The sequence below is a fragment of the Papio anubis genome, chromosome 16 (assembly GCF_008728515.1).
Source record: "Papio anubis isolate 15944 chromosome 16, Panubis1.0, whole genome shotgun sequence".
Taxonomy (NCBI): Eukaryota; Metazoa; Chordata; class Mammalia; order Primates; family Cercopithecidae; genus Papio; species Papio anubis.
Genome location: NC_044991.1, coordinates 5,460,140 through 5,487,917, shown reverse-complemented (window position 1 = coordinate 5,487,917; position 27,778 = coordinate 5,460,140). Strand labels below are relative to the sequence as shown.

Here is a 27,778-nt window from a genome sequence, read left to right as displayed (position 1 = left end):
GCTGCTTTTGTTGTGTGTCTTCCTCACTGACCGGTGCGATCTAGTGGTGGTACTAGACCGCACTAGTCTAGCTGGAAGGAACTAATCCTGACACTTGGAGATGGGGAACCTGAGGGCCAGTGGTGCTGGGACCCTCTCTCGCTCTCACAGGCAGACCAGTGGGCCGACCAGGACTCGGCCATCAGCCAAGTCAAACGCAGAACACCCCAGCCTTGGCTGATGTCAGCTACACCACTAACCAAAGAACCAAAGAACCAGGACTCGAAGCCAGCCCCGGCCCCCGGCCCTCAGCCCAACAGTGTGTTACCCACCCATGCCCATGCCCTGCCTGGCTCCTGGGCTCTAGGGCAGTGAGAAGGAGGAAAAGAGAAGGAGGCTTCATTGGTGAGGGTCTGGGTCAGCAAGCCTTGTCAGCCCCCAGGGGTGAGGGTCAGGAGAGCCCACAGGACTGGCAAGACCTCCCAGGCTCACAGGACCTGGGGGAACCACACATGCATGCTGTCTGCAGAGTCGCTTTGAAATTCCTGCCGCGTTTTTGCAACAGGCAATGCCCAAGTCACCCTACTACAGACCCTTGCAAAATTAAGCAAAGGGCTATGATTATTCCTGGATAAAATTCAATTCTTTGTTACCTCCTCTTAACATTGTTTCACTTTTGGTTCCCTCTTAGAGCCCAACAGAATAAGAGAATAAATTTGGTTTTTAAGGCTCACGCCTATCATCCCAGTACCTTGGGAGGCTGGGGCAGGGGGGCGCAGATCACCTGAGGTCAGGAGTTCAAGGCCAGCCTGGCCAACATGGTGAAACCCCGTCTTTGCTAAAAATACAAAAATCAGCCGGGCATGGTGGTGGGTGCCTGTAATCCCAGCTTCTCAAGAGGCTGAGGCGGGAGGATCACTTGAACCCGGGAGGTAAGAGATTGCAGTGAACCAAGATCACGCCATTGCACTCCAGCTTCGGCAACAGAGCGAGACTCCATCTCAGAAAAAATAAACAAACAAACAAACCAATAAATAAGCCAAGTATGGTGATGGATGCCTGTAGTCCCAGCTACTCTAGAGGCTGAGGCAGGAGAATTGCTTGAACCCGGGAGGCAGAGGTTGCAGTGAACCGAGTTTGCACCATTGCACTCCAGCCTAGGCAACAAAGCAAGACTGTCTCAAAAAAACAAACAACAACAACAACAAAAAACCAAAATCAAACCCCAAAAAAATAGCCCTTAGGAAAACTGCCAGATTCTCACAGAGTTAAACATATACTTACAAAACCAGCCACTAGCCACTCCTAGGACCTGCCCAAGAGAAATGAAGCACATGTCCACCGAGACTGGCACACAAATGTTCACAGCATCTTTGTTCATAACGGCCCCAAACTGCAGACCAGGAGAATGCACACGTGTCACGATAAAAACAAACTAGTGATCCACACCACACCGCGGATAAACCTCAAACTTGTCCTGCAGAGCAAAAGAAAGCAGGCACAAAAAGCTATTTACTGTATGATCTCATCCACGTGATGTTTCGGAGAAGGCAGAACTGGAGTGACTTAAAGCAGATGGGTGGCCGCCCTCAAAGGTTCTGCGTCTTGATTGCGGCGTTGGTTTCACAGGTGTGTATGGCCATCAGCACTCATCACACTTGGCCGGGTGAGGTAGCTCACACCTGTAATTCCAGCACTTTGACAGGCCAAGGCGGAAGGATTGCTTTAGGCCAGGAGTTCAAGGTCAGCCTGGGCAACGTAGTGAGACCCTGTCTCTACAAAAAAATAAAAATTAGCTGGGCATGATGGCACGTGGCTGTGGTGCCAGCTACTACAGAGGCTGAGGTGGGAGAATCCCTTGAGCCCAGGAGTTCAAGGCTGCAGTGAGCTATGATCGAACCACTGCACTTCTACCTGGGGGACAGAATGAGACTGTGTCTCTAAAAGCGTATTAAAAAATAAAATTTAGGCCAGGCGCGGTGGCTCACACCTGTAATCCCAGCACTTTGGGAGGCCGTGGCAGGTGGATCACTTGAGGTCAGGAGTTCAAGACCAGCCTGAGCAACATGGTGAACCCCCATCTCTACTAAAAATACAAAACTTAGGCGGGTGTGGTAGTGCTCACCTGTAATCCCAGATACTCAGGAGGCTGAGGCACAAGAATCACTTGAACCTGGGAGGCAGAGGCTGCAGTGAGTCGAGATGGCGCCACTGCACTCCAGCCTGGGTGACAGAGCGAGACCCTGTCTCAAAAAATTAATTAATTTACAAAACATAAAAACTTATCAAACTGTTCAATCTACATATATGCAGTTTATTTTACATAAATTATATGCCAATAAAATTGTTAAGTCGTAGCTGATGCTGGCAAGGGTGCACTGAACTGGAACTCTCCGATATGCTAGAGAATAAAATGTGAGAAGCTAATGAGCACTTTCTCATTCCTATGCATCTACCTTATGGCGGAGTGCACAATTAAAGGCCTTTTGCACAAAAACATTTCATGTGTTACTCATGAGAGAAAATAACAGCAGTAACCACGATGAAGACGACGAAAGGAAAGGACACAACATCCTGCAGTTTCTGGCATTTCCCCGAGGTAAAGCAAGCCGTATGTATTCACCCAAATCGTCACCCATCTTTTTAAAGGATGGCTATAAAGATGACATGCAGATGCACGGGAATATGTGTAATACGACGTTTAGCGGAAAAGCAGAACCCCAAGTTGCAGACACACTGATGACAACTCCATAAATCACATGGAAACACTAGAGGTAAACAGACCAGAACGGTAGGAGTGGATGAATTGAACAGAGTGATGTTTTCCTTTTTTTTTTTTTTGTTTTGACTTAATATTTTCAGTCATAAGATATTACTTTTTCCCATGAATGTACAACTTTTAATATCATAGGACTCATTAAGAAAGGGAGCAGGGAGAGTGGAGAGAGAAGAGATTCCCTCTCTTCAGAGGGAAGAAGGGAGGCAAACACAGACACACTCCACATCCAAGAGCCAGGAAAGGTCGGGACTGGAGGGATAGCTCTGATTCCCAGAGGCGCAGTACAATATTAGGAGCTGCAGTCAAACACACGTGAGCTCAGGTCCTGACACTACCCCTCCCTACGCAGGTGGCCAGTTCATTCAACCAACCTGTGACCCTCAGTGATTCCACCTGTCAGATGGCCCTCTGACCTGCCACCCGCCCAGAATCCAAGGTGAGGACTTGGCTGGAAGTGAAAGCACTCTGCTGGCTGCTCAGCTCCAGCTGCTGCAACGTGGGCTGCTGGAGACCCTCTGCTCTGCTGCCCTGCATGTCAGAAACACTGACACTAAGCATAGCAGTGTGACCTGCCTGGATGATGTCAGTGGATCCCAAACCTTCCAGTGTCCTTTGGCCTCGCGGTGCAGTAACTGACTGTGAATAAGCACACAAGGTACAGCTGGCCTGTGAAGTCACTGCTGACTCTTTCTCCCACAAGCAAACCCCTTCTCCCTTTACCCTTTCCCAGGGCCTGCCGAGCAAGAAATCCCCTGGGTCACAAGCCCTGGGAGCTGCTAGTCCAGCACAGAGCCTCCTCATCTCCAGACTTCTGTCTGTCCCTTCTCCCTACTGTCTTGCCAGTCAGGGCTGCAGGTCTTCCCCACCCTCAAGCACAGTGGAGACTTATGGAAGCAGATGTGGCCCCCGAAAGCTGAGCCAGGCTCACTGTGGTAGCACCTCGGACAGCTCTGTGCCCGCAGGCCTGCCTTCCCTCCCGGGGTCCTATGGAGCCAGATTACTGTCCATTCTCCTCATCTGAGGCAGCCGTGAACACTGAATTAGTCAATACCAGCCCACTCGCTCCTAGGGGAAATACAAGGTTAGGGTCCTCTGATCACATTTTCAGCAACTGATCAATTCATAACCTTGCTTTATGTATGTTTCTCTTTCAAGACACCTTATTTGAGGCCAGATGCGGTGGCTCATGCCTGTAATCCCAGCACTTTGGAAGGCTAAGGCGGGCAGATTACTTGCGGTCAGGAGTTAAAGACCAGCCTGGCCAAAATCGCAAAACCCCATCTCTACTAAAAATACAAAAACTAGCCAGGCGTGGTGGCGGGCGCCGTAATCCCGGCTATTTGGGAGGCTAAGGCAGGAGACTCGCTTGAACCTGGGAGGCGGAAGTTGCAGTGAGGTAAAATCACGCCACTGCACTCTAGCCCGGGAGACAGAGTGAGACTCCGTTTAAAAAAAAAAAAAAAAAGACACCATATTTAATATATACTTCATTCACTAACATTGAACTCATGGCCAGCAACAATCAATGTTGAACGAAGCTTCTCTAACACGTGTATTTTCTCCAAAAAGTACATCACAGCCATCTCGTGCCTGGGATTAGACAGCACCTCAGCCCAGGGCCATTTTAAATCACTGACAAAAAGCATAAAAAATGCAAAAGACATGGCGCTAATTAGACGCAAAAAGGACACTACTTTACAGTGTGAGGACTGACATACGAAGATGCAGCATCGCCTTGTCCGACCTCAGCTGGAAACGTGTGTCAGGTAAGGAATTTTTCGACACTCCATGAATGTCAGTCATTAACCTGAAAGTACCATTAGTACTGATTCTGGGGTCACAAATAAATCTCAGTGAGTAGGTGAATCCGTGAATAATGGCAATGGCCTGGACCGGGAAAACTGATATTTGCTAGGAGTTCTGGCAATCCGGCTGCCTCCCCTGCCTCAAGCGAGTGACCTGCTTCTGTCAGTCAGTCACTTTCTTCCAACTCCAGAACTGGCAGAGCCCTTTCCAGGCGAGTGACTCCAGGGACGAGCAGGGAAGAGGGCGCATGGGAAGTGAGCATTAAGCCTGGGCCGTCCACACCCCAGTGCAGTTTCCGCCACCTCTGAGTTGCCACTAGTTCTCCTCCTAGTTCTGCATGACACTGGACGGGTGACATGCCAGCACCAACAGCTCAACAGTGCTAGTTTCAGGAGCGAGGAATGTGATGACAGTTCACATGTGCCCTGCACCCTACAGTTTGTTTACTTATTTATTCATTCATTTATTTTTGAGATGGAGTCTCGCTCTTGTCGCTCGGGCTGGAGTGCAATGGCACGATCTCGGCTCACTGCAACCCCGGCCTCCCAGGTTCAAGTGATTCTCCTACCTCTGCCTCCCAAGTAGGTGGATTACAGGCATGCGCCATCACACCCAGCTAATTTTTTTTATTTTAATTTAATTTTATTTTTTTGTTTCTTTTAGTAGAGAGAGGGTTTCACCATGTTGGCCAGGCTGGTCTCAAACTCCTGACCTCAGGTGATCCACCTGCCTCAGCCTCCCAAAGTGCTGGGATTACAGGCGTGAGCCACCACGCTCAGCCCACCCTACAGTTTATAAAACCCTTCCACCCATTGTCTTTTCCGATCCTCAGGGCAACTTTATGAGGTGGGGACAACCTCAGCTTAGTTTCAAACCTCAGTTTTCATTTTCAGCCAAAACTTGAGACTCTAGTGGCTAAATTAGGCGTATTCAGGAGCTGAGACTCAAACCCAGCCCCTGCAACAGAGCCCATATCCTTCTCCTGGATAAGCCCACATCCTTATCCTTACCCTGGCCCTGCACGAGGATTCTCCCAGCTGTGTTACAAATGCAGAAACTGAGGGAACCCAGGGGTCACCTGGTGAACAGCTAGGAAAGCAACTCAGGCTTTCAAACCTTCCCCCGCCCCCAACTTCTAAGTCCCCAGCGGAGTGGGCTCACAGGGGCCACTATGAGCCCTGAAGCACCCCCAAGTCTTCCTGGGATAGCCTAAGAATGCCTGGAAGAACTTCGGACAAAAGCTTCATGCACGGGGGCTGTGGGATCCACTTCCCAGCCGAGTGCCAATGTAACATGATTTAATTATTTCCCACGGAGATGGTTCTTCAGATGCACACTGAAAAAGAAGGGAAACTTTTATCTTTTGAGGCCTTTCACATGAGTCCAATCACTATACGGGATGGGGGAAGAATTTGTCAGACTGGAATTCAAGAGCAGACTTGATTCCCGTTCATGATGCACTGCCCAAGTGGGTAAGTGACTGAACCTCTCCGACCCTCCGTTTCCTCATCAGTAAAATTAGAACAGCTGCCTCCTACGGTTACCATGGAGACCAAATGAGATCCTACACAGCGCTCAGCAGCGCAACCCGCACTTAGAAACGATGAATGACAACTGCCACTCTGGTTACTATGATAACTTGGAATATTTCCCACCAACCAGACCCTGGGAATAATCACGAGTTCGACTTTAGGAGGCACTCCTTGAAACCCACCCCAACCCTTTTTTAGAAAAGGATTAAGCCATTAAACCACACAAGTTAAGCAAGTTATGGTAAAGCCCTAATTAAAATAGTTTACAGCGATTAAAAATGATGGTTCTGTTTTATAAAGAAAAATGTCCAAGAACTACTCCCAAAAAAAGTACATTAGCCCAGCAGGCCAAGAGGTTTTTTTTTTTTTTTTTTTTTTTTTGAGACGGAATCTATGTTACCCAGGCTGGAGTGCTGTCACGTGATCTTGGCTCACTGCAACCTCCATTTCCCGGGCTCAAGCCATCCTCCTGTTTCAGCCTCCTTAAGTAGTTGGAACCATAGACATGCACCACGACACTCAGCTACTTTTTGTATTTTTGGTAGAGACAGGTTTCACCATGTTGCCCAGGCTGGTCTCTAGCGCCTGAGCTCAAGTGATCCGCCTGCCTCGGCCTCCCAAAGTGCTGGGATTACAGGCATGAACCACTGCGCCCAGTCCAAGAAGTGATTTTGGGAAAGCAATTCTATCAGATCTTCAGGAAACAGACAGCTAGCTTCAGGGCTACTCACCCAACTTCAGAGCCTAAGAAACATGCCAACTCATTTTTACAAGGAGGCACAGTATTGATTTCAAAGACCACATACACAGAAAATTACAGGCTAATCTCACTTACGAATGTCAAGACAAAAATCTTAAATATAGCATTTAAAAGAATCCAGCAACTTCTTAAAAATATATGCCATTAGCCAAGCAGGATTTAATTGGGAATAAAGAATGGTTTAGGCCAAGCTCGGTGGCTCACATTGTAATCCCAGCACTTTGGGATGTCGAGGCGGGCAGATGACCTGAGGTCAGGAGTTCGAGACCAGCCTGGCAAACACGGTGAAACTCTGTCTCTACTAAAAATACAAAAAAATTAGCCAGGTGTGGTGGCACGTGCCTATAATCCCAGCTACTCAGGATGTTAAGGCAGGAGAATTGCTTGAACCCAGGAGGCGAAGGTTGCAGTGATCAAGATCGGGCCACTCCAGTCTGGGTGACAGAGTGAGACTCGGTCTCAAAAAAAAAAAAAAAGTCCAATATTAGAAAATCTATTAATATATTCATATTTAGAGCTCAAAAGAGAAATAACAGAGGATTATCTCCATAGATGCTGGAAGAACATTCAATCAAATTCAACACCCATTCCTGATTTATATTTATTATTTTATTTTGGGACAGGGTCTATGTCGCCCAGGCTGGAGCACAGTGCTATGATCATGACACACTGCAGCCTCCACCCCTGGCCTCAAGCAATCCTCCCACCTTACTTTCCCAAGTAGTTGGGACTACAGGCATGCAATACCACGCCCAGTTCTGTTTTGTATTCTTTGTAGAGGCAGAGTTTCACCATGTTGCCCAGGCTGGTCTTGAACTCCTGGGCTCAAGTGATCCTCCCACCTAGGCCTTCCTAAGTGCTGGGATTATAGGTGTGAACCACTGTGCCCAGCCCCTCCAGCCCCCCCACTTCTCACAAAACACTGCTTCCACCCTGTGCTACGCGTCACCATCCCGGCCCATATCACCATCACTGCCTGCTCACTGGTCTCTGCATTTCCACCCTGCCCATTGTTAGAACACAAATCAGTTCTCATCACTGCATGGCTCAAGTTCCCCCACCAAGCTTATTTCCTGACCTGCCCCCAGGCTCTTCACTGAAATATCACCTCCTTCTCAGAGAGGCCTTCCCAAACCAACTGATTTAAAGTTGCAAATCCCATCCCCAATATGCCCTATCCCACTTCCAGCTTGATTTTTCTCCACAGCACTTGTCAATATCGAATATATATTTTGCCTATTTGTTCTGTTTACTTTCAGTCTTTCCCTAGTAAAGGAGTCGGCAAATTCCATGAAAGTCCAGAGAGAAAATATCTTCAGCTTTGCAGACCACAGGGTCCTGTCTCAACTACAAAATCAGCCATGGCAATACGTAAAGAAACGGACGTGGCTATGTTCCAACAAAAATTTCTTTACAGAAACAGGAAACAGTCCGGATTTGGGGTATAGTTTGCCAACACCGGCCCTACCAAAGCCGACGTAAGCTTTCACACAGATGCCCTACCAGAACTTAAGCTCCACGAAGACACCATTATTTTTCACTCTTTGATCATTTTGTTCAATGCTATACACTCGGTTTCCAGAATGGCTTCTGGCATATAGGACATAATAAATATTTGCTAATTGAATAAATGAATTAAATGATTAATGAAAGCAAGGTGGTATCAGTACATGACTGGACAGATCAATGGAACAGAAGAGAAAGCAAAAACACAAAACTCAAACACACAATAACTGAGTTTTTGGGTTTGTTGTTGTTGTAGTTTTTTGAGATGGAGTCTCACTCTTGTTGCCCGGGCTGGGGTACAGTGGCATGATCTGGTTCACAATCTTTGCCTCCCAGGTTCAAGCGATTCTCCTGTCTCAGCCTCCTGAGTAGCTGGGATTACAGGCATGTGCAACCATGCCCAGCTAATTTTTCTATTTTAGTAGAGACAGGGTATCACCATGGTGAGCAGACTGGTCTCGAACTCCTGACCTCAGGTGATCTGCCTGCCTCAGCCTCCCAAAGTGCTGGGATTATAGGCATAAGCCACTGCGCCTGGCCAAGAGTTTTTATGAAGACAGCACTTCAAATCAATAGGATGTAGATTCTTCTTCCACAGTTGGTCTTGGTACAAATGGTATGCTGAGGAAAAAGAATAAGGTTGGGTCCCTGCTCGAGCCAAAATAAATTCCAAAAAGATTAAAACTTTTAATGTTAAAAGTAAAACTATAAAAAAGAAAAACCATGAGAGGATTTTTTATTCCCGCAGAGAGGGAGAAGCCTTTCTAAGGAGAACATAATAGCTATTAAGGAAAAGAATGATCAAACTACATAAACACTTAAAATGTCTCTTATTTGAGACAGGGTCCCACTCTGTCACCTAGGCTGGAGTGCAGTGGCACAATCACTGCAACCTTGACCTCCCCAGGCTCAAGTGATCCTCCCACCTCAGCCTCCTGAGTGGCTGGGACTACTGGCACATGTCACCACACCCGGCTAATTTTTGTATTTTTTGTAGAGATGAGGTCTCACTATGTTGCCCAGTCTGGTCTCAAACTCCTGAGCTCAAGCAATTAGCTCGCCTTGGCCTCCCACAGTGCTGGAATTACAAGCATGAGCCACTGGGCTTGGCCAAAAATTAAAAATTTCTATAGGAAAAAACCAGCAACCCCTACTACCACCATAAACAAAGCAAAAAACAAATACCACACCGGAAACATAGACGGAACTCTTTTTTTTTTTTTTTTGAGACGCAGTTTCGCTCTTTTGCCCAGGCTGGAGTGCAATGGCGTGATCTTGGCTCACCGCAACCTCCACCTCCCAGGTTCAAGCAATTCTCAGTAGCTGGAATTACAGGCATGCAGCATCACACCTGGCTAATTTTGCATTTTTAGTAGAGATGGGGTTTCTCCATGTTGAGGCTGGTCTCGAACTCCTGACCTCAGGTGATCCACCCGCCTCAGCCTCCCAAAGTGCTGGGATTACAGGCGTGAGCCACCGCGCCCAGCCGATGGAACTCTTAAACGAGGGCAATTTCTTTAACGAATACTAAATTATATACAATGCATAAGAAAATAAAACGGCAAGGAAAGCAGAAGGAAATATAAGTGGTTTTAGAACACAAAAACACGCTCAACTTGACACAATTAGAGAAATGTAAATTAAAGCTTCAAAATTCTATTTTCCACCTATCAGATTTGCAAAGATCAAGATACCTGACAACACTTCAGGTCAAAGAGGATGTGGAGAAACAGGGACTTTATATCCTGCAGTAGGGACGTAAACTGCCAAAAATATCAGACGGTCAAAATCACAAACGCATTTTACCTCTGACCCAGCGATCTCACAAGGAGAATTTTTCCCTGTGGTCTCACTACCTACCACCTACGTAAAATTCTGTAAGTATTACAGCACTGTTGGCAAAATACTGGACTTGTCCTATCAATAGGGATAGTAACTAAATTAACTAACTATAAGACATTCACAGAACAGAATACTACACAGCAATTAAAAAAGATTGAAGCAACTCTATCTGTTCCAAAGAGGAAAATTCCCTAGGATAAATGAAGCGAAAAATGGAGAGCAGACCAATATTAGAGGTTTTTCCTATTAAAGCCAATCGTTTAAGATGACTCCCATGCTTGCTGGAGCCTGCGGAAGAGAAGGGAGGTGAGGAAGCCAGATTGTCAGGGTCCATCCTGGCTCCAGCTGTTCTGGTCATGTGACAGACAAATCCAAACCTCTTGGTGCCTGTTTCCTGACTTGTAAAATGGCAGTAACAATGGTATCTACCTCCTGGGTTGTTGAGAATTTAAGTTAGTCCATCCACGTCAAGCCTTCAAAATTGTGCTGACACCGAGCCAGGACCTAGGATCAGCACCAGATAAGCACCCAGAGTCAGCACTGAGCCAGCACCCAGGATCAGCCCCACATAAGCACCCAGGGTCAGCACTGAGCCAGCACCCAGGATCAGCCCCACATAAGCACCCAGGGTCAGCACTGAGCCAGCACCCAGGATCAGCCCCACATAAGCACCCAGGGTCAGCACTGAGCCAGCACCCAGGATCAGCCCCACATAAGCACCCAGGGTCAGCACTGAGCCAGCACCCAGGATCAGCACCAGGTGAGCACCAAGAGTCAGCACTAAGCCAGCACCCAGGATCAGCACCAGATAAGCACCCAGGGTCACCACCAAGCCAGCACCCAGGGTGGGAAAGTATTATTACATCATTACTAGTATCCTCATGGCCTCTGGGGAGAGAAACTATAGAGGAGAAAAGAGACTCAGTATTTTCATTAAGAATCTTCTCACGGCCGGGCGCGGTGGCTCAAGCCTGTAATCCCAGCACTTTGGGAGGCCGAGGCGGGCGGATCACGAGGTCAGGAGATCGAGACCATCCTGGCTAACATGGTGAAACCCCGTCTCTACTAAAAATACAAAAAACTAGCCGGGCATGGTGGCGGGCGCCTGTAGTCCCAGCTACTCGGAGGCTGAGGCAGGAGAATGGCCTGAACCTGGGAGGCGGAGCTTGCAGTGAGCCGAGATCGCGCCACTGCACTCCAGCCTGGGTGACACAGCGCGAGACTCCGTCTCAAAAAAAAAAAAAGAATCTTCTCATAACCTTTGTATTTTGTACCCTGAGCATGTTTACCTATTCAAAAAGTAAACAAAATTTTTTAACAATGCAGTTATTTGGAAAAACGCTCATGGTGGAGGAAAAAAGCCGGACACAAAATTATACCTGAATACTCAAATGAAGGAAACTATTTTTAAAAATGCCTAGGAGGAAAGCCTGAAGGAATTACACGAACATGCCCACAGTGCAGGGTTAAGAGTGGTGCAGTGCACAGATCCTCATCCTGCAAACAAAACAAAAGACAAAAAAAAGTGAGGCCAGAGCCGGGCGCGGTGGCTCATGCCTGCAATCCCAGCACTTTGGGAGGCTGAGGCGTGCAGATCACGAGGTCAGGAGATCAAGACCATCCTGGCTAACACGATGAAACCTCGTCTCCAGTAAAAATATAAAAAAATTAGCTGGGCATGGTGACGGGCGCCTGTAGTCCCAGCTACTCGGGAGGCTGAGGCAGGAGAATGGCGTGAATCTGGGAGGCGGAGGTTGCAATGAGCCGAGATCGTGCCATTGCACTCCAGCCTGGGCCACAAAGCAAGACTCCGTCTCAAAAATATAAATAAATAAATAAAAAGTGAGGCCAGAATAACTTTGTCCTGTTTTACAAATATTCTGCGGCATGTTTACAAATACACCCAGGGCTTCCTGGGTGCCAGACACGGTGCTAAACACTGGAGCCTGACGCTCTTGATCTCACAACTGAAGCAGATTTTATTTTACAAATGAGGACGTGGCAGGAGGGAGAGACTGCCTGGCTCCCACGGCTGCTTGGAGCTGGTGCTTGAACCCACTCGTCCTCACATCAGTTAGTCTGGTCTCATGTGGTCCCCGCCCCGGCGAGCTTCGGCGGAAGCAGGACGTATTCATAAGTAACACAGTGAGGAGTGAGATGGTAGCTGTGGCAGGGGCCAGCAGGGGAAGGTGGTGGCTGGACAGGGAATTCCAGTTGGCTGGGGACTCCAGGAAAACTAGGAATCAAGCAGGCAAAGGTGGAGAGCAGTCAACACTCCCCTGCAGGGAAGACGAGGGAGCCCGGGACGGTGGAGCAGCCCTGAAGCCGAGGAAGCGGAGTGGGAAGCAGAACTGCGGGGGCCGGGCCCTTTTCCCTGGGTCAGCGGTTCTGCGTTATCCCCAGAGGGCTGGGGACCCCTGAAGCGTTTGGTGGGGAGGGGGCTGAGAAGGCATCTCTGCGTGGGGCGGCCTGCAGATGCCGGGTGCCTGTCCCGGAACTGTCTGGGTCAAGGGCCTGGAGAAGGTCCTCTCCAGAGAACACGGGGCTCAGCAACAGACTCCACTTGGCCCTGGCCACGGTCCAAAGGTGGGGGTCAACTGGCCTCTTTGGGGAGAGTCCAGGCGGCCCTTGGCCCTCTGGAAGCCTCCGCACTCAGGCAGCCAGGGCCGGCTGAATGGGCTTCTGTGGCCCCTCAATAGGCCTTTCATCCACTCGTGCCTCGCAGAGCCTCTCCCAGAGCCTATCTAGCTAAGGGCCTCCCTCCCTCGGGGCACAGCAAACAAAGGCACCGTCCAGGGAGGCCCCAGCTGCCCGAGGCACTCGGAGGAGGAGAGCTGGACCACTGGGTCCCCATGTGAGCAGTGCCATGTCCTCTCCTCTGACCAAAGGGAAGCGTGGGCTCTCCAATGTGTGTGCCTAAAACCCCTGCCTAGTTCCACATCTTCCTCTGGAAGAAGTCCAGGCTCCCTTACCAGGCAAGCCAGGCTCTCCAGGCAGCCCCCGCCCTCTGCCGTGTGGTCCCCAATGTTCCAGTCAGCCTCGGCCCTTCTTCCCTGACCAAACACCCTGCATCCCCCCGGAAGGCCTCGCTCCCTCTCAGCAGGTCTCGACCACACCACAGGGCACAGGACACGGGCACGGCGCCCATTCCAACTTGGCCTGTGCAAGTCAGCTCAGTGGCCACCTCCACAGTCACCCCCTAGGGGTGCCTTCCTTACCACCCCACCCCAGCACCGGCCTTCCCTGACCCAGATAGGGCCCTTGCAAGGCATCCTGAGTGCTGCTTGTGCCACGCGCACCTGACCCCGTTGCCTCACTTGATCTTCACAAAGATCCTGACAGGTAAGAATAATTCCCTTCATTTACCTGATGAGGAACTTGGGACTCAAGGCCTGAGCACCTGGTCTGCAGTCGCTCCGCTGGCATGGGTCAGGGCCAGGCCACAGTCCCACCTGCCTGCAGAGCCATGCTCCCGGCTCCACACTGCAGACTTGTCACACTGGTTCCTAACTACCTGTCCCGAGGGCTCCTCCCCACCCATACAAAGCCCCCTGCTGGCAGGGCGTCCGGGGCCCAGTGCAGGGCAGTATCCACCACAGAGAGTCAGTGAACGACGACAAACACAGGACATGCACAGGACATGCCGAGCCCTGTCCTCAGTGCGCTCAGAGAACACGCGGCAGCCTCTCCACTCACCCCCAGCTGCTGGAAGGCAGAACTTTATTCATCGGCCCATCTTAGACTTGCACGACGTTGTGAAATACTCAAAGTGCTTTCACAATCCCCAGGCCACATCTGTGACCGCCTAATAGCAATTTTACAGTTAAGGAAACCAAGGTCTTTAAGTCTGGGTACCTGGCAAGCTTGTGGGAGCTGGGCTTCATATCCAGTTCCACCGGCCTGCTCTGCCCCAGGCACTGTGTGAGGTCCTGGGGGACAAAGGAGAATAAACCCTGACCTTAAGGCGCCTTGTATGGGGTGGAGGCTCCCGCTGGATTGGGGCTCCCATAAAGCGTCCTTTATCCTCCTCCAAGCAGCAATTTCCACAATCCCCCCCACCTCCTGTGACCACTGCACCTGCCGCCCCCGCACCCCACAGCTGTTTCCAGTTTCAGTATCTCCTAAGCACAATCATCAAGCTGAAACAGTGGCTCCAGATTCAAATTCCCGTCTTCTGTGAGATCATCCTCACGTGGGCCTTATCCAAGCTCCTAACTCACTGACTGCTCGACACAGAAAACCGCCTCCTACGCAACCGGCTGACCACTTCCTGAGTAACTTCTCAGGCCTCTCCTGATCCTCAGGCAAACGTGCCCCATCTCAGCCAGGAGCCAGCGCTGCCAGCTTCCCCGCCCTCTCCTCCACTGCCTGGGCTTGAGGTCACCCGGCCACCGCCCAGTCATCATTCCACCTCCTCCCACCTCCATGCCAGCATGCTCTGTGGCACAAGGAAGTCCCAGAACCCTTGAACCTTGAGGCTGACCCACGCCCCCAGCTCATGATACCTGCGGAGACGCCAAACCCTGGCGGAGGAACTCAGGCCACGTGCTTCAGCCGCCTCCTCACTCCTCCACTCCCTACTCCGTGACCAGGCCCTGAGCCAGGAGCCAGGCACACACCTGGACCCATCTGCCCAGTGCCACCCGCCCCTGTGCCCAACACTCGGCCCATGGCAGGCGCTCAGTGTGCAGGCCCACGTGTACTAGGTGCAAGGCGATGACACACCACACAGGAAAAGGACACAAGGCACCTTCTGGACCCTTCTGCGGCTCTGCCTTCCCAGGGGTCTCAGCCCCCTGCTCAATCTGATGCTCTCTGCAGGCAGCGTCCTCCTCAGAAATACCCACTCCCACACCAACCCGCATTCCTAGCCCTCCTCTACTCTGACTTCTGAGACCCCCTTCATTGTGAAAACCAGGGGGGTGGGCTCTGCCTCGTACACTATGCCAGGACAGGCCCACCCAGAAAAAAAGGGCATCAAGTGCCCTTCCCTGGAGAAAGGCGGGGCCAGCCTCGAATCCAGGAGAATTAGGTCCAACATCCCCTGCTGCTATGGGACCCTACAGAAGTGCTTTGGCCTGAGTCCCATTGTCTCCCTCCACCAACAGGGACAACACCCCTCTCATCCCCGGGCTGTCACTGGAATGAAATGCTGCCGATACAATACTTGAGGAAATGAAATCCCCTCTGTAAAGGCGACGGAACTTGCTCTGGCTCCAAGTGTCCCTGGGAGAGAATGGGCCCCGCTGAACCACAGGGAAGGATCCTGGACGCGGTGCCTTCTTGTCGCAGCCTGACAGAGATGACCTCATCCCTGCACCCTAAAGCAGCAGCAGCTCTGGCTGGGGCTGATTCATCCGGGTTTGCTGCAAGGAGAGCGCTCCTGGGAGCTGAGCAGCAGCTCACGAGCTCCCACTGTGTGCAGGGGCAGCTCCCTCCTCCCAGGGTCAGGATAAATCTGGAATCCTAGACCCCCACACCCCTGGTAGGCGCGCTGTCTCAGGGATGGCCCAGGTCAGCACCGGCCAATGGAGACAGTCCATGGGCTGGCAGGAGGGACCTGCAGACAGAGCTGGGGGTTTGGGGGAGGAAACCTACGACCCAAAGGGTGAAGTCACAGTTCACAGGGTTGTGGGATGACAGGGTTCCGATTTCCATTTTGTGGGGCCAGAGTGGGGTGTGATTCTTCTTGCTTGTCTTACTTCCTTCACTTCTCATGTCCCCGAACCCCAGCACACACAGCGTCCCCCTCCCTGAGCAGCTGGTCCTGCCTGTCCACAGTGCTTTTTACAAGTGGCTTGGTTTCAAGTGGTTAAGTGTGGACCAGTGAACATGTGTCCCAGGACCTTGGCTGTGAGCAGTTACCAGGTCCACCTTCTTCTCCCTATGTAATAAAAGGAAACTAAGGCACAGCTCTGCCACCTGTCACAGGCAGTCTCCATGACATGCTCTGAGGCTGTAGGTCTGACCCTCACTCCCTCCCCAGGTAGAGACAGAGCAGTAAGCAGTCCTACTCTGCAACGGGGAACGGAGCCCAGAGGGCTACAGGGACTTCCCTGAAGCGGCTCTGCAAATCACTGTTCGAACCTTTGTTGCCCTTTTCCTGCTGCCTCTGCTCAGGCGGGGGTCCTGTGTGGGCAATGCCTCACTCAAGGACCAGTTCCCCAACAAATGTTCACCTCTTCACCCGAAAGATCCCTCTCCACCCACCCACCACCACACGCGCCCCTAGGCAGCTCCCCCGTCACTCCCAGGGGCCTGCGCCCAGGCATCCATCTACTCTGAGCTGGCGCAAGGGACGAAGAGCCGGAACCCTGGAGGGGAGCTCAGGTGGGAGAGGGACAGGAGCCACACACGGGGGGCTATGTAGAGTCACAGCACTGGGGCAGGAATCAACAGGTGCCACCAAGAACAAGCGGAGCGGTGGCCGATTCCACCAATGGGTCAGGAGGAGGCCACAGAAGGGCCCTAGAGACGAGAGCTGAGGACCACCCCCCTCCGCCAACAACGGGGTGAGGAGGGTGATTCCAAGCAGCATGTGGAGGGGTCCTCGGGAAACCCCCTCCAACATCTTATGGCTGGGGCACAGGGGGTCAGCTGGGGCAGGTCACCGAGGGTCTTGGACTATATGCCTGGCAGACATAGGAAGCTGAGGCAGGAGAATCGCTTGAACCCAGGAGGCAGAGGTTGCAGTGAGTCGAGATTGCACCACTGCACTCCAGCCTGGGCAACAGAACGAGACTCCATCTCAAAAAAAAAAAGAAAAAAAAAGAAAATACACAGGTTGAGCCCATTTCTTTGGATCTTCATTTCCTTATGAAGGCTCCTGTATCATGTAAAACTTACACTAAATTACACTCTTCTCTTGTCTGCCTTTTGTTACAGGAACCTCAGCCCTGAACCTAAGGTGGGAAGAAAGACATTTTTCATCTCCTACGTTGGCAGTGGGGCCTGGAGATCCGAAGGATGTCCGGGCTGGTCCCAGCGATGTGTGTGAGCAGGATACAGAGGCAGGGGCGGGAAGCCAGAGGCACGAACGATCAGCCTGCACCAGCCTGCCACCACCCGCTCCCCAGTGAGCGCCAGGCTCCCAGGAGTCACATCAACCCTCATTCAGCACTGCATTTCCAGGGCTCCAGACATATGACCTCCATGAATGACACAATGGTGACTACAAATATATAAAAATGTACACTCAGACGGGGCAAAAACTGCAGAGAATGTAAGAAGGGTCTTGATTGGCTGTTGTTGCCTATGAAGCAAGGTTTCAGAAAGAACTAGAAGGCAGAAGCCCAGTCCAGGGCCACCTCACCCCAGGTCCGCCTATCACTCTGAGGCCCGGTCCCCCCTCTGTAAACGGGACAACACCCCTCCTGCCTTCTGCTCAGCACTGCTCTGAGGACACACGAGGGTGTGCAGGGCAGCACTTCTCTATCATAATTACATGGATAATCCACACACTTCATAACATGTGGACTTGTATTCTGCTCTTCTCCCTTTCTCTGCCCTAAGTGTTGCTCCAAGTGTGAAAAGCATTTTTCAAGATTCAAAGGACATCCCAATACAAAGCATTTTTACATTAAAGATAACGGACACGTGGAGTGAGGGAACTCTGCCCGTCGTTCCTCACCTGCACCACGGGGCAACAGGCAGCACTGGTGAGATCAGGCAGCCAGCCCTCCCGATTCGTCACCCTGTTTGAGCCAGTCAGGGTCCACTCTGAGTCTCCCCTACCTGTCTGTGTCAGGGATAGGGCTAGGCTGGTTGAATTCTGGGACATTCTCTCCATCCCAGCTCCCCCAGGACGGGCTGTGACCCAGAGGGCGTTCTGCTGCCTGAGCCGAAACTGGGACACTGGGAGCAAACTGCTCCCCTACCTTGGGAGGATCGATCTCATCAGGCACAGGAAGCCCGGAGTCAGATCTTCTCCCAGGAGAATGCCCATCCTGCAGAGTGGGCCGGGCAGGGACCGGCTCCAGGGGAGGCTGGCCCTCTGCCTCTCCATGTGGTGGGGCTGAGCCAGGGCTCTGTACTTGACCTCAGCCTCCGTCTCCCTGATGTGCAGAGTTCGGCTTTGACTCATGGGCACAGGTGTCTCTGGGGGTGAGGAAGGGACCCTGTGGAGCATTTATTTTCCCACCCACCCCCTGCCAGGTATCAAAGTCGACGACATTAAGGTTCGTGCTGTTGGGGCTTAGGCAGGTCCAAGGACAGGTGGCTGGAAGCAGGCCAAGTCAGGAGGGTGGAGGAAGGCATCACAGCCAGTCCCCTCCTGCTTCTGAGCCTCGGCAGCCCCATCTATCAAATGGGGGCAGGGGTGGTAAACAGCCCAGTGGCCACCAACCCCGGCTGACACAGCCAGACACGGAATGAATGACACCACAGGCTCCAGGATCCCCCGGAGGACTTTCATTCGGATGCCCAGGTCAGGGGAAGGAGTGGGCATTTTGTTTTAAAGTTCCCCAGGGTTCTGTGCTCTGGACACGGTGTGGTACAGAGTGGGTAGACTGAGGCAGGCGGGGTGTTCCAAGGAGTGGAGGCTGAGGTTCAAGTGGAACAAGTAAGCACAGGTGCTGGGTCGAGTTCCCCAGCACAGGCCACGCAGGGCATGCAGCCCCACTTCCGAGGGGTCGGTAGGCCTGGATGGGAAAGGTCCCCTTAGCCCAGGAGCCGCAGCCATAAGGGCCCAGAGGCAGACATCACCTGGGACGTCTGGGAAATCACATCCAGTCAAAACACGCTTCCAAGTCAGCTGCAGAACAGCCCTGGTGCCCACCTGGGTGGCAGGACCTTCACCGGATTCTGACTTACCAGGGGACCTGGTGGCTGCTCTCAGGACACTGGGAGGGTGGGCAGGACAGCCAGGTTTGGGTGATGGGCAGCGAGCTCTGCCCTCTTAGGAAGCTGAGTGCACCAGACCCAAGCTGCTGGAAATGACCGAGGGAAGGTCTACCCAACCCTCTGAGCCTCCGCTTCTTCCCTATAAGACACGGGCTAACTCCCACCTGACGGGGGTTATGAGATTAGATGATGTATTGTTTACAAATCCCGCTTGGCCCTGCCTAGCCTAGCACTGCGTGCAGGAAGGATTGGAGGCCCAGAGGGACAAGGGCCTCCAGAGGACAGAAGAGCGGGGCTGGGGCTGCTGCTATGCACCAGGGCTTCCCCAGCCCCTACAGAACCCCTAGCGGGGAGAGCCTGGACTGGGGCTGCTGCTATGCACCAGGGCTTCCCCAGCCCCCACAGAACCCCTAGCGGGGAGAGCCTGGACTGGGGCTTGCAGAGCTCCTGTCTGTAGCAGTGACAGGGAGAGGCTGGTTGAATGCTGAGACGCAGGCACAGTGGCACAAGCCGGGCACGTGTACTGACCCTGAGGGGCAAACGTCTCTATTATCTCCGAGGCCCCAGCAAGCTGGGGTGGCCCAGAGTGAGGGGTGACCAGGAGTGGAAGGTCAGTGAGTGTGTGGGTGCAGTTGGGGAGCTGGCCCGACCTGTGCTCAGGGCTCAGCTCCCAGGCCTCACGGTCCTCCGATGGGGAAGAGGGCACCTCTGCTTCCTGCTCTGGGAAGACAAGCCTGAAACGCCAGGGGGAGAGCTCTCAGGGGAGAAGACGAGGTTGGAGGATCACAGACTGGCAAGGCATGGGCCCAAAGTCTAGTCTGAGGCTGGATCCTTTCTCAGCTCCTTGCATGCACTCGGCAGAGACGCCCATCACTACCTGCTGCGGCTCACCTTCCTTCCTAGTCCACAAGCTATCTTAAAGGGTTCTCCTTAAGCCCTGTAAACACCCATCTACCACCCATGGTCCTGCCCCTGCCCTTGGGGGTCAGACAGCAGCCTCCAAGAAATGGCCTCCCAGGTTGCCAGCTTAAAGACATAATCCAAATACAGACACCTTTGCACGTAGAAAAAGCTTTGCTGCAAGTTATTTATAACAGTGAAAACTGGATCCCAGCTATGCTTCCAACCACATGAGACCAATTAAGTAAACCATGGCATGCCCACCCAACTCCGGAGCAGTCATTTACTGTTTAGAGTCAGAACATGGGAAATGTTTTAGGAACTTTAAATGAAAAAGCGTGATTACGAAACCTGTATAGAGGATCAAGTACTCTTCTAAAAACCTCTGGAAAGACCAGCGGGCAGGACTTTGCAAAGTTAATAGTGTGTCTCTGGGTCATTGGAAATAGGAATAATTGTTTCCTCTTATTTTCCAGTTTCTGTAACGTGCATGTAACTTTTTTAATTAGAAAAAAATTTGGCTGCCGGGCGCGGTGGCTCAAGCCTGTAATCCCAACACTTTGGGAGGCCGAGACGGGCGGATCACGAGGTCAGGAGATTGAGACCATCCTGGCTAACACGGTGAAACCCCGTCTCTACTAAGAAATACAAAAAACTAGCCGGGCGAGGTGGCGGGCGCCTGTAGTCCCAGCTACTCGGGAGGCTGAGGCCGGAGAATGGCGTGAACCCGGGAGGCGGAGCTTGCAGTGAGCTGAGATCCGGCCACTGCACTCCAGCCTGGGCTACAGAGCGAGACTCCGTCTCAGAAAAAAAAAAAAAAAAAAAAATTTGGGAAATCTGAGGATGTTTAACAAGTCTCCTGCTCAGGGCTTCTTTACAGCAGCCTAGTGGTGCGGCCGATACAAGCCTCCCCGGCTCGATGGAGGAGGCAAGGAGACCCAGGACAGTGAGGGAACGGCTCATGCCGTGGAAGTTCTCTGCAGAAGGCTGGAAGCCAGGGGCGGGAATGACTCCCAAGGCCCAGAGCAGGGCAGCACAGCATTCTCACCCGGGCCGGTGGTGCCCACGCGGCCACTGCAGAGACGTCCGCGCAGCTGTGGTCCTCGGCCTCTTTAAAGTGTGAGGTCCAGCGTCCTCAGGTTCCCCCCGAAAGGACACAGTCTCAGCCTCAGGAGAGGGCCTCCCGGGCTGCTCCAACCCCAGGAACGGGTAGAGGCCGGAACCCACAACCCTTAAAATAGGCCCAGGAACCGAAAGAGGCTCTGCTGCCATGCCACACGGCCACACTTCCTCCCCACTGTGCTGGCCCACAACCAGCTCTGACTGCCTTGGGGTTGGAGGGCCCCAAGGAGCCCAGGGAGACCTTCCGCATTGACTCAAAGCAGCCTGAGCGTCAGGGTGCAAATACAACCCTAATTCCACGTGCAGGCACTGGGCCAGGTGCTTTGTATCCCGGATGACAACAGCAGCCTGGACTGCGCCCGACTCCACGCCAGGGGTTTGTGCTGAGCCTGTACCTGCCATGTCTCATTTACCCCGTCACTTCTCTCATACAATCCCCAAGTCCCTAGAGAGTTTGTGGTCTCCAGTCTACAGATGAGGACACTGAGGCCCGAGGGCTGGAGTGCTTAGCCAGGGCTCAGTCTTCCTTTCCAGCAGCACCTCCCACGAAAGGCCCCCCAGCCCCCATCACTTATGCCCAGCTACACCTGGCCTAGCAAAGTGATGGGGGTTGGGGGAGGTGAAGGGGGCACAGCGCTCTTCCCCACTCGCAGGCCCAGCACACGCAGGTGTTCAGCATAGAGGCAAGGCCGTCTCCCTCACTCCTCGGGCCCATTCCACGAACCCTTCTGGGACGGCTATTTGCATATGACGGGCCTCAGCTGGAATGGCAGCCTGCCACCTGCCAGCCACGTGGCTGTGGGTGCATCCCTCCCCGCTCTGAAGCTCAGCTTCCTCACCTGCAAAATGAGGTCAGGACAGAACCCACCTCTCTGGGAGCGGGGCTGAAGGCAACGCGGCAGGTGTCAGGCATTGGCTCGCGGCAGGCACGCAGCATCCTCTGCACTGGTGGCCCCTCCCGTGCAGCCGCTCCACAAATCACACCTGCAGGGCTCTCCGAGGCCAGAGCTGGGAAACACCAAGTTCTCAGCCAGGGAGTACTCCAGCCTCGACTTCCACAGCCCCGCTTAGAGCCACATGAGCTTCTGCTCCTCCATCCACACAAGCCCACCCAGCCTCAGCCCTGCTTGAAGACTGTGCTGTCCACAAACCCCTCCCATGGGCCATGCTGGTGGTTCCATTCTCTGCGGCCTCTGGCTAAGAGCTCACAGCTCCACTGGGGCCCTGCCTCCATCCACTGTGGCCAGGCTGCCACACAACCTGAAACACCAGACCCTCAGCACCCTGAGCACAGGTCTAGGTGGGCCTCACCTCTGCGCAGGGTCAAGCAATTAAGAGCTTGGGCTCAGCAAGATTCGGCCACTTTCTAGCCTTGCAGCTGGGGGCACATTACTTCCCCCCAACCTGTGTTCCCTCATCAGAACAAAGAATTTTGGAGTAATCCCATGGGATTACTGCAAAGACAAAAGGAAAGAATGAACATAAAACGCGCCTTCTCTGCAGCACTCCAGACACAGAGAGAATCCCCCAGGCCACCTAAAAGGGGGTCAGCCCCAAATGCCAGGCACAAATTGCTCCAAAAATGCTCAGCTGAGGCAGGGCGCAGAGACAAGCAGCCGGATGTGGGCCCCACCTGCTCACGGCACCTCTCAGGACTCACACCAGGTCTTGGGCCCAGGTCGCGTCCACATCGCCTGACCAACTGTCGGGTGGGCTGCCCCTGTTGAAAGGGGGCCTGCGTGCTTGGGCGGAGGTCCAGGGCCCAGGAGGAAGTGGCAGGGTTTGTCCCCCTTCGGTCCAAACGTCTGCATCGCACACCTGGGTCCTGAATCACCTGGCTTATCTGTGACCTGGAGTCACGAGCAGTGTCCTGTGGATGCAACACCAAAATCTTGCTCCGGGCAGCCGTAGCCCCGGCTGCTTCCAGCAGGGTTTGTACTTCAGCTAACAGTGACCTGTGCTCCTGGCTGTCTCCCCCATGGACTGTGCCCTCCCACAAGGCAGGGATCAGGGCCCAACACTCCTGCCCCCTCTCAGTACAGAGCAAGTGCTCAAGTCCCCTTCTACTGCAGAGGCTGCCACAGACAAGCCTCGAAAGCCAGGTGTGAATCTACAAGGTGCCTTTCATCACGAGAGCTGAGTGATGATCCCTGAGTGGGGAGGGCCAGGAGCTTTGTCCCATCTCATAGACACTGACTCCGAGAATGACAACCACTCAACCAAAGCCCAGCGTCTCCACCTGAGGCTCCCTTGACACCTTCAAAACAACCTCAGAGGACACGGCAGAGTTTTGAATAACCCAAGCTTTCGCTAAACAACAACAAAAACCTGGGAGATTTAAATTCATTCATACATCTAACAGGCTCCTAGAGACGTGAAGTGGAGATGATCAAACACAACCCTACCCCCACAACTTGCGCGTGTTGATGATTCCGAGGATGCAGAAGTGCTCCGGAGCTGGTGTTCTGGCTCCTCTCAGGACTCACACCTGAGAGGTGAGAGGTGAGAGGTGCGCTCTGCTCCACTCTGGTCATCAAGTTCCTAGTAAGCTCATCCCTCACTGAACATCATGATAATCTCTCATCTGAAAAATACGACCTTTTTTTTTTTTTTTTGAAACAGTCTCACTCTGTCTCCCAGGTTGGAGTGCAGCGGTGCGATCTCACTGCAACCTCCGCCTCCTGGGTTCACGCCATTCTCCTGCCTCAGCCTCCTGAATAGCTGGGACTATAGGTGCCCGCCACCATGCCAGGCTGATTTTTTTTTTTTTTTTGTATTTTTAGTAGAGGTGGGGTTTCACCATGTTAGCCAGGCTGGTCTCGAGCTCCTGACCTCATGATCCGCCCGCCTCGGCCTCCCAAAGTGTTGGGATTACAGGCGTGAGCCACCGTGCCCGGCCAAAAATGAGCCCTTCTAAGAAGTTAAGATTCCCATCTCTGTGGCCCTCCACGCCCTTCATCTGCCAGTCCAGATAATTTTCTCACTTGTTCACTACGTGTTTACTGGGCACCTGCTCCGTATGTGCCCCATGCTGGGCACCAAGACGAATCAGACTGGGTAATGCCTTTGAGGGCCTCACGTGCTAACTGGGAAGACAGCACACAGACCATGACAAGGCCACAGTCGTCCTGATTGTCCCGACAAACACGTCCCTGGCACAAAGAGAACACAGGCAGCACAGGACTGTGCGCCTGGGATTTGGAAAGGGTTCCCGGAGAGGCAGCATTGGAGCTGAGACTTAAAGGAAAACCTAGAGACGCTTGTGGGGCACATGAGTAGGGGCGGCTTTCCCGGCAGAGAAAACAGCAGGTGTAAAGTGCAGTGCTTCAGAGCCCTGCAGGGACTGAGTTCAGCAGTAGGGGAAGAAGGGAGACCTCGCACGTGTGGGAGGCCTGGAGGCCGGGAGAGGAGCCCTCAGACTCTTCATCGCTGATATGGAGATAATACTGCTCCCTGGCAAAGTCAATATTGTATCAGGATTAAATTTGCAGCATGAGGAAAGCACCCGGCACATAGTAAGCGCTCAGCAAATGCTAGGTGCCATTTTCACCGTTCACTGTTCTGGGAATGGCCCTGCAGCCTCCTTGAGGGAGGGGTTGTCTACAAGAGGAGAGAAGGTGCTCACAAGTAAAGGTGGTCAGAGGACAGTAGGTGTGTGTGGACAGGGGAGTGGGGAGGGACTGTTTGCAGCTGCTGAGCAAACAGGGCCAAGTGGCCTGCAGCAGATGGTCCCTCAGACGCATCCCAGCTCAGATATTCGGTGCCAGGTGACAGGTGGGCCTGCCAGGGTGGCACACAGTAGGTGCTCAATGAATGTTTGCAGAATGAATTAATGAGCGTGCTCCAATTTCTGCTAATAAGTAAATCTTGACACCTTTCAGAAAGAAACCACTGAAACCTTGTCAACCATTGAAGTTCTTGTCCGTTTCACTTCATAAGCACCCCCCACCCCCACCCCTCCATAAGGAAAGCTCCCCCTAGGCAGGCTAGGCTGGGGCTTGCTCACTGGGAAGCCTCTCATGCTAAGCCTGCCTCCTACAAAAGGGATTCAAATTTACTTCCTCTCCCCACTCCAGCCTCCAGGGTGTGGCCTGCTGAGGGGCTCTGAATGCCTGGGACTGCCATGTCCCGGCGGCTGTGTGACCTTAGGGGGATGCATTTGTTCTCTGGGACTCAGTTTCCCCAATGAAGGTGAATGAAGGGGCCACGGGGTGAATCTGGAAGGCTGACATTCCCTACTCAGCAGTGCTGTCACCCCCTCAGAAATCCCCAGCCTAGCCTGGGGGTGGGGTGGGGGGTGGCTGACAATGTGGTATGAAGTCATTCCCAGCACGGAGGAGGGAGGGGTCTTTTCCATGGAGAAAATGACGAACCTGAGACGACAAAAGAGGGGGCTTCTCCTGGGCTTGAGTCTGGGCACGATCTATCAGTAATGGATTACCTCACTGGCTGGGAGACCCCACCCACACCTGCAGTCCCAGGCCCTTCCAAACAATACGAGGCACCCCCACCCCACGCCCCCCAGCAGATCCATGACTTAAGCCCGGAATCACACCGAGAGGCAGCAGGCCTTGCCCCTCAGCCAAGCGGGCGGGTTCGGAGGGCCACTGCCCAACAGGTCCTTGGATACAGCTAAGGGATGAGAGGGGCCGGCGGGTGCGGAAAGACAAAGGCTTCAGGAAGCAGAAGACAGTGGCCAGGGCACGTTCGCAGGGAGGTCCACCCAGAGCCCACGAGGGCCCGGCCCTGCAGCGCTGGGCTACGGGTGTACCCAGATCCCACGCCCACACTCCCTGTCGCCGTGCTGAAGGCCCGGGGCGGGCTTCCTGGAGAAGGAAGAAGACCCGCAGAGGCACGAAGAGGAAGGAGGGAGATGAGAGAGACACCCGGACGGACTGACGGGGAAACGCCGAATGAGACCCGGGCACAGGGGTGCGGGGCGCTGGTCCGACAGAAAGCAGAGACAGACCCAGACGCAGGGCGGGGGGCGCATGGAGGAAGACAGGGCACCCGGGTAGACCCAGAGACCACGACGCCCGCGCAGAGACAGAGACGCGCAGAGGCGGCCCCGGAGACGCTCACCTCCCCCGGCCCGACCTCGCCCCCAGGCCCCACTCACCGAGGCCGCAGACCTCGCGGCGCAGGCTGGGCGGGGCGGCCGCACCTCCGCGCGGCACGGGAGTGCGCCGCAGCGAGCGCCCGGTCTCGGCGCCGCCCGCAGGCTCGGGGGCGGCGGGGACGGCGGGCGGCCCGGCCCGGAGCCCCGCGGGCGCGGACGCCGAGGCGCAGGCCCGGCCCGCGGCCGCGCGGAGGCCATGCTGGCCCCGGTTCATCGCCTGCGCCGCGCCCGCAGGCCCCCGGCGCGCCCCGCCGCCCCCGCCCGGCGCAACCCGCCACGAGCACCAGCTAATAATCCGCCTTCAGTGTCGCCGCCGCCGCCGCCGCCGCCACTCGCCAAGCCTAACACCGAGTGCTGAACCTCCGCGGCTGTTGCCGCCGCGGGCGCCCACCTGCTTCGCCCTGCCCTGCTCCGCCCTGACCTGGCCCTGCCTCGGCCCTGCCCTGGCCCTGCCCTGTCCCTCCCGCCTGCCTCCGAACGCACGCCGAACCCGCCCCCTCGGTTCTCCCTGCCCCCGCCCTCCTTGGCCCTGCCTAACGAACGGCTTTGTCTCCGCCGATCTTCGGACGCTCGCGACTCCCTCCTTCAAACCGCTCACGGGGTCCCGCCTCCACACACGGTCCTAAACGCCCCGCTGCGGATCACGCCTTGTTTCTCCTTTCCGCCGCCCCTTTCAGGGCCCCCTTGTCCTCCCTGCTGACCACTGTCTCACTATCCCACACGATAATGAGAACCCTCCCAGGCCCCACCTCCTGACCTCCATAGGGGACCTTTCCCTGCCTTGCCTCCCCAACATGGGGGAGTGTTGATGAAGTGGGAGATATGAGGTTAGCTGGGCGTGTCACCCTGATGAAGCCAGGTCTGGCCAGCATCCCTCCGTGTGCTGGTTGTGACTGATACAGGAAGACCCTGGAGAAGCAGCCAGTGGCCTCCCCAAACCTCATGCCTGGTGGTCCATTTCCAAGAACAGGGGAGATGGAGAGACCAGCATTGATTTCCAGGTCTCCCCAAAGCTAAATCTACACCGCTCCCTGCATTCACAGCCTCTGTGCAGACCCCCAGACCCATCAAGGCCCCCCTTCCCTCTGTCTAGAGTCCTCTTCTCCCCATTCCTGTGTAACTTGCTTCCTCATTTCCTTTGCGGCCAGAGTGTCACCTCCTCAAAGAAACTCCCCTGACCGCCTTCCCTCCCTCTCTCTTCCCTTAGTCTGTTTCTCCTTCACAGGGTGACACTTGCCTCCTCCCGACACATTGGATACCTGTGGGTTCTGCTTATTGTCTTCTCCACCTAGGGAGGGGCCTATCTACTACACGGCTGTAATCCCAGTACCCAGGGCATTGCCTGGCACACATGAGACACCCAATAAATAAATACAGGCTGCAGGCAGGGCACAGTGGCTCATGCCTGTAATCCCAGCACTTTGGGAGGCTGAGGTAGGTGAACTGCCTGAGGTCAGGAGCTTCAGAACAGCCTGGCTAAAATGGTGAAACCCCATCTTTACTAAAAATACAAAAATTAGCCAGACGTGGTGGCACACATCTGTAATCCCAGCTACTCTGGAGGCTGAGGCAGGAGAATTGCTTGAACCCGG

The 27,778-nt window shown here is 53.7% G+C and overlaps 1 protein-coding gene across 4 annotated transcripts in view; it reads right to left on the bottom strand.

Annotated features, from left to right (window-relative positions):
- Positions 1-26,307, bottom strand: part of KIAA0930 (KIAA0930 ortholog) — a 46,673-nt gene extending 20,366 nt beyond the window's left edge. For 2 of the 4 annotated variants that reach the window (XR_004178885.1, XM_017945385.3), the window contains exon 1: positions 1,264-1,431. Coding sequence is in view for 2 of the 4 variants with exons in the window: in XM_017945385.3 (XP_017800874.1) it covers positions 1,264-1,360 (97 nt within the window). In the remaining 2 variants the exon portion in view is untranslated. Of the gene's footprint in view, positions 1-1,263; positions 1,432-1,495; positions 1,524-26,186 lie in introns of those variants that run through there. The other 2 variants (XM_009217490.3, XM_017945386.3) reach the window with 2 other exon arrangements.
- Positions 26,308-27,778: the final 1,471 nt, after the last annotated feature.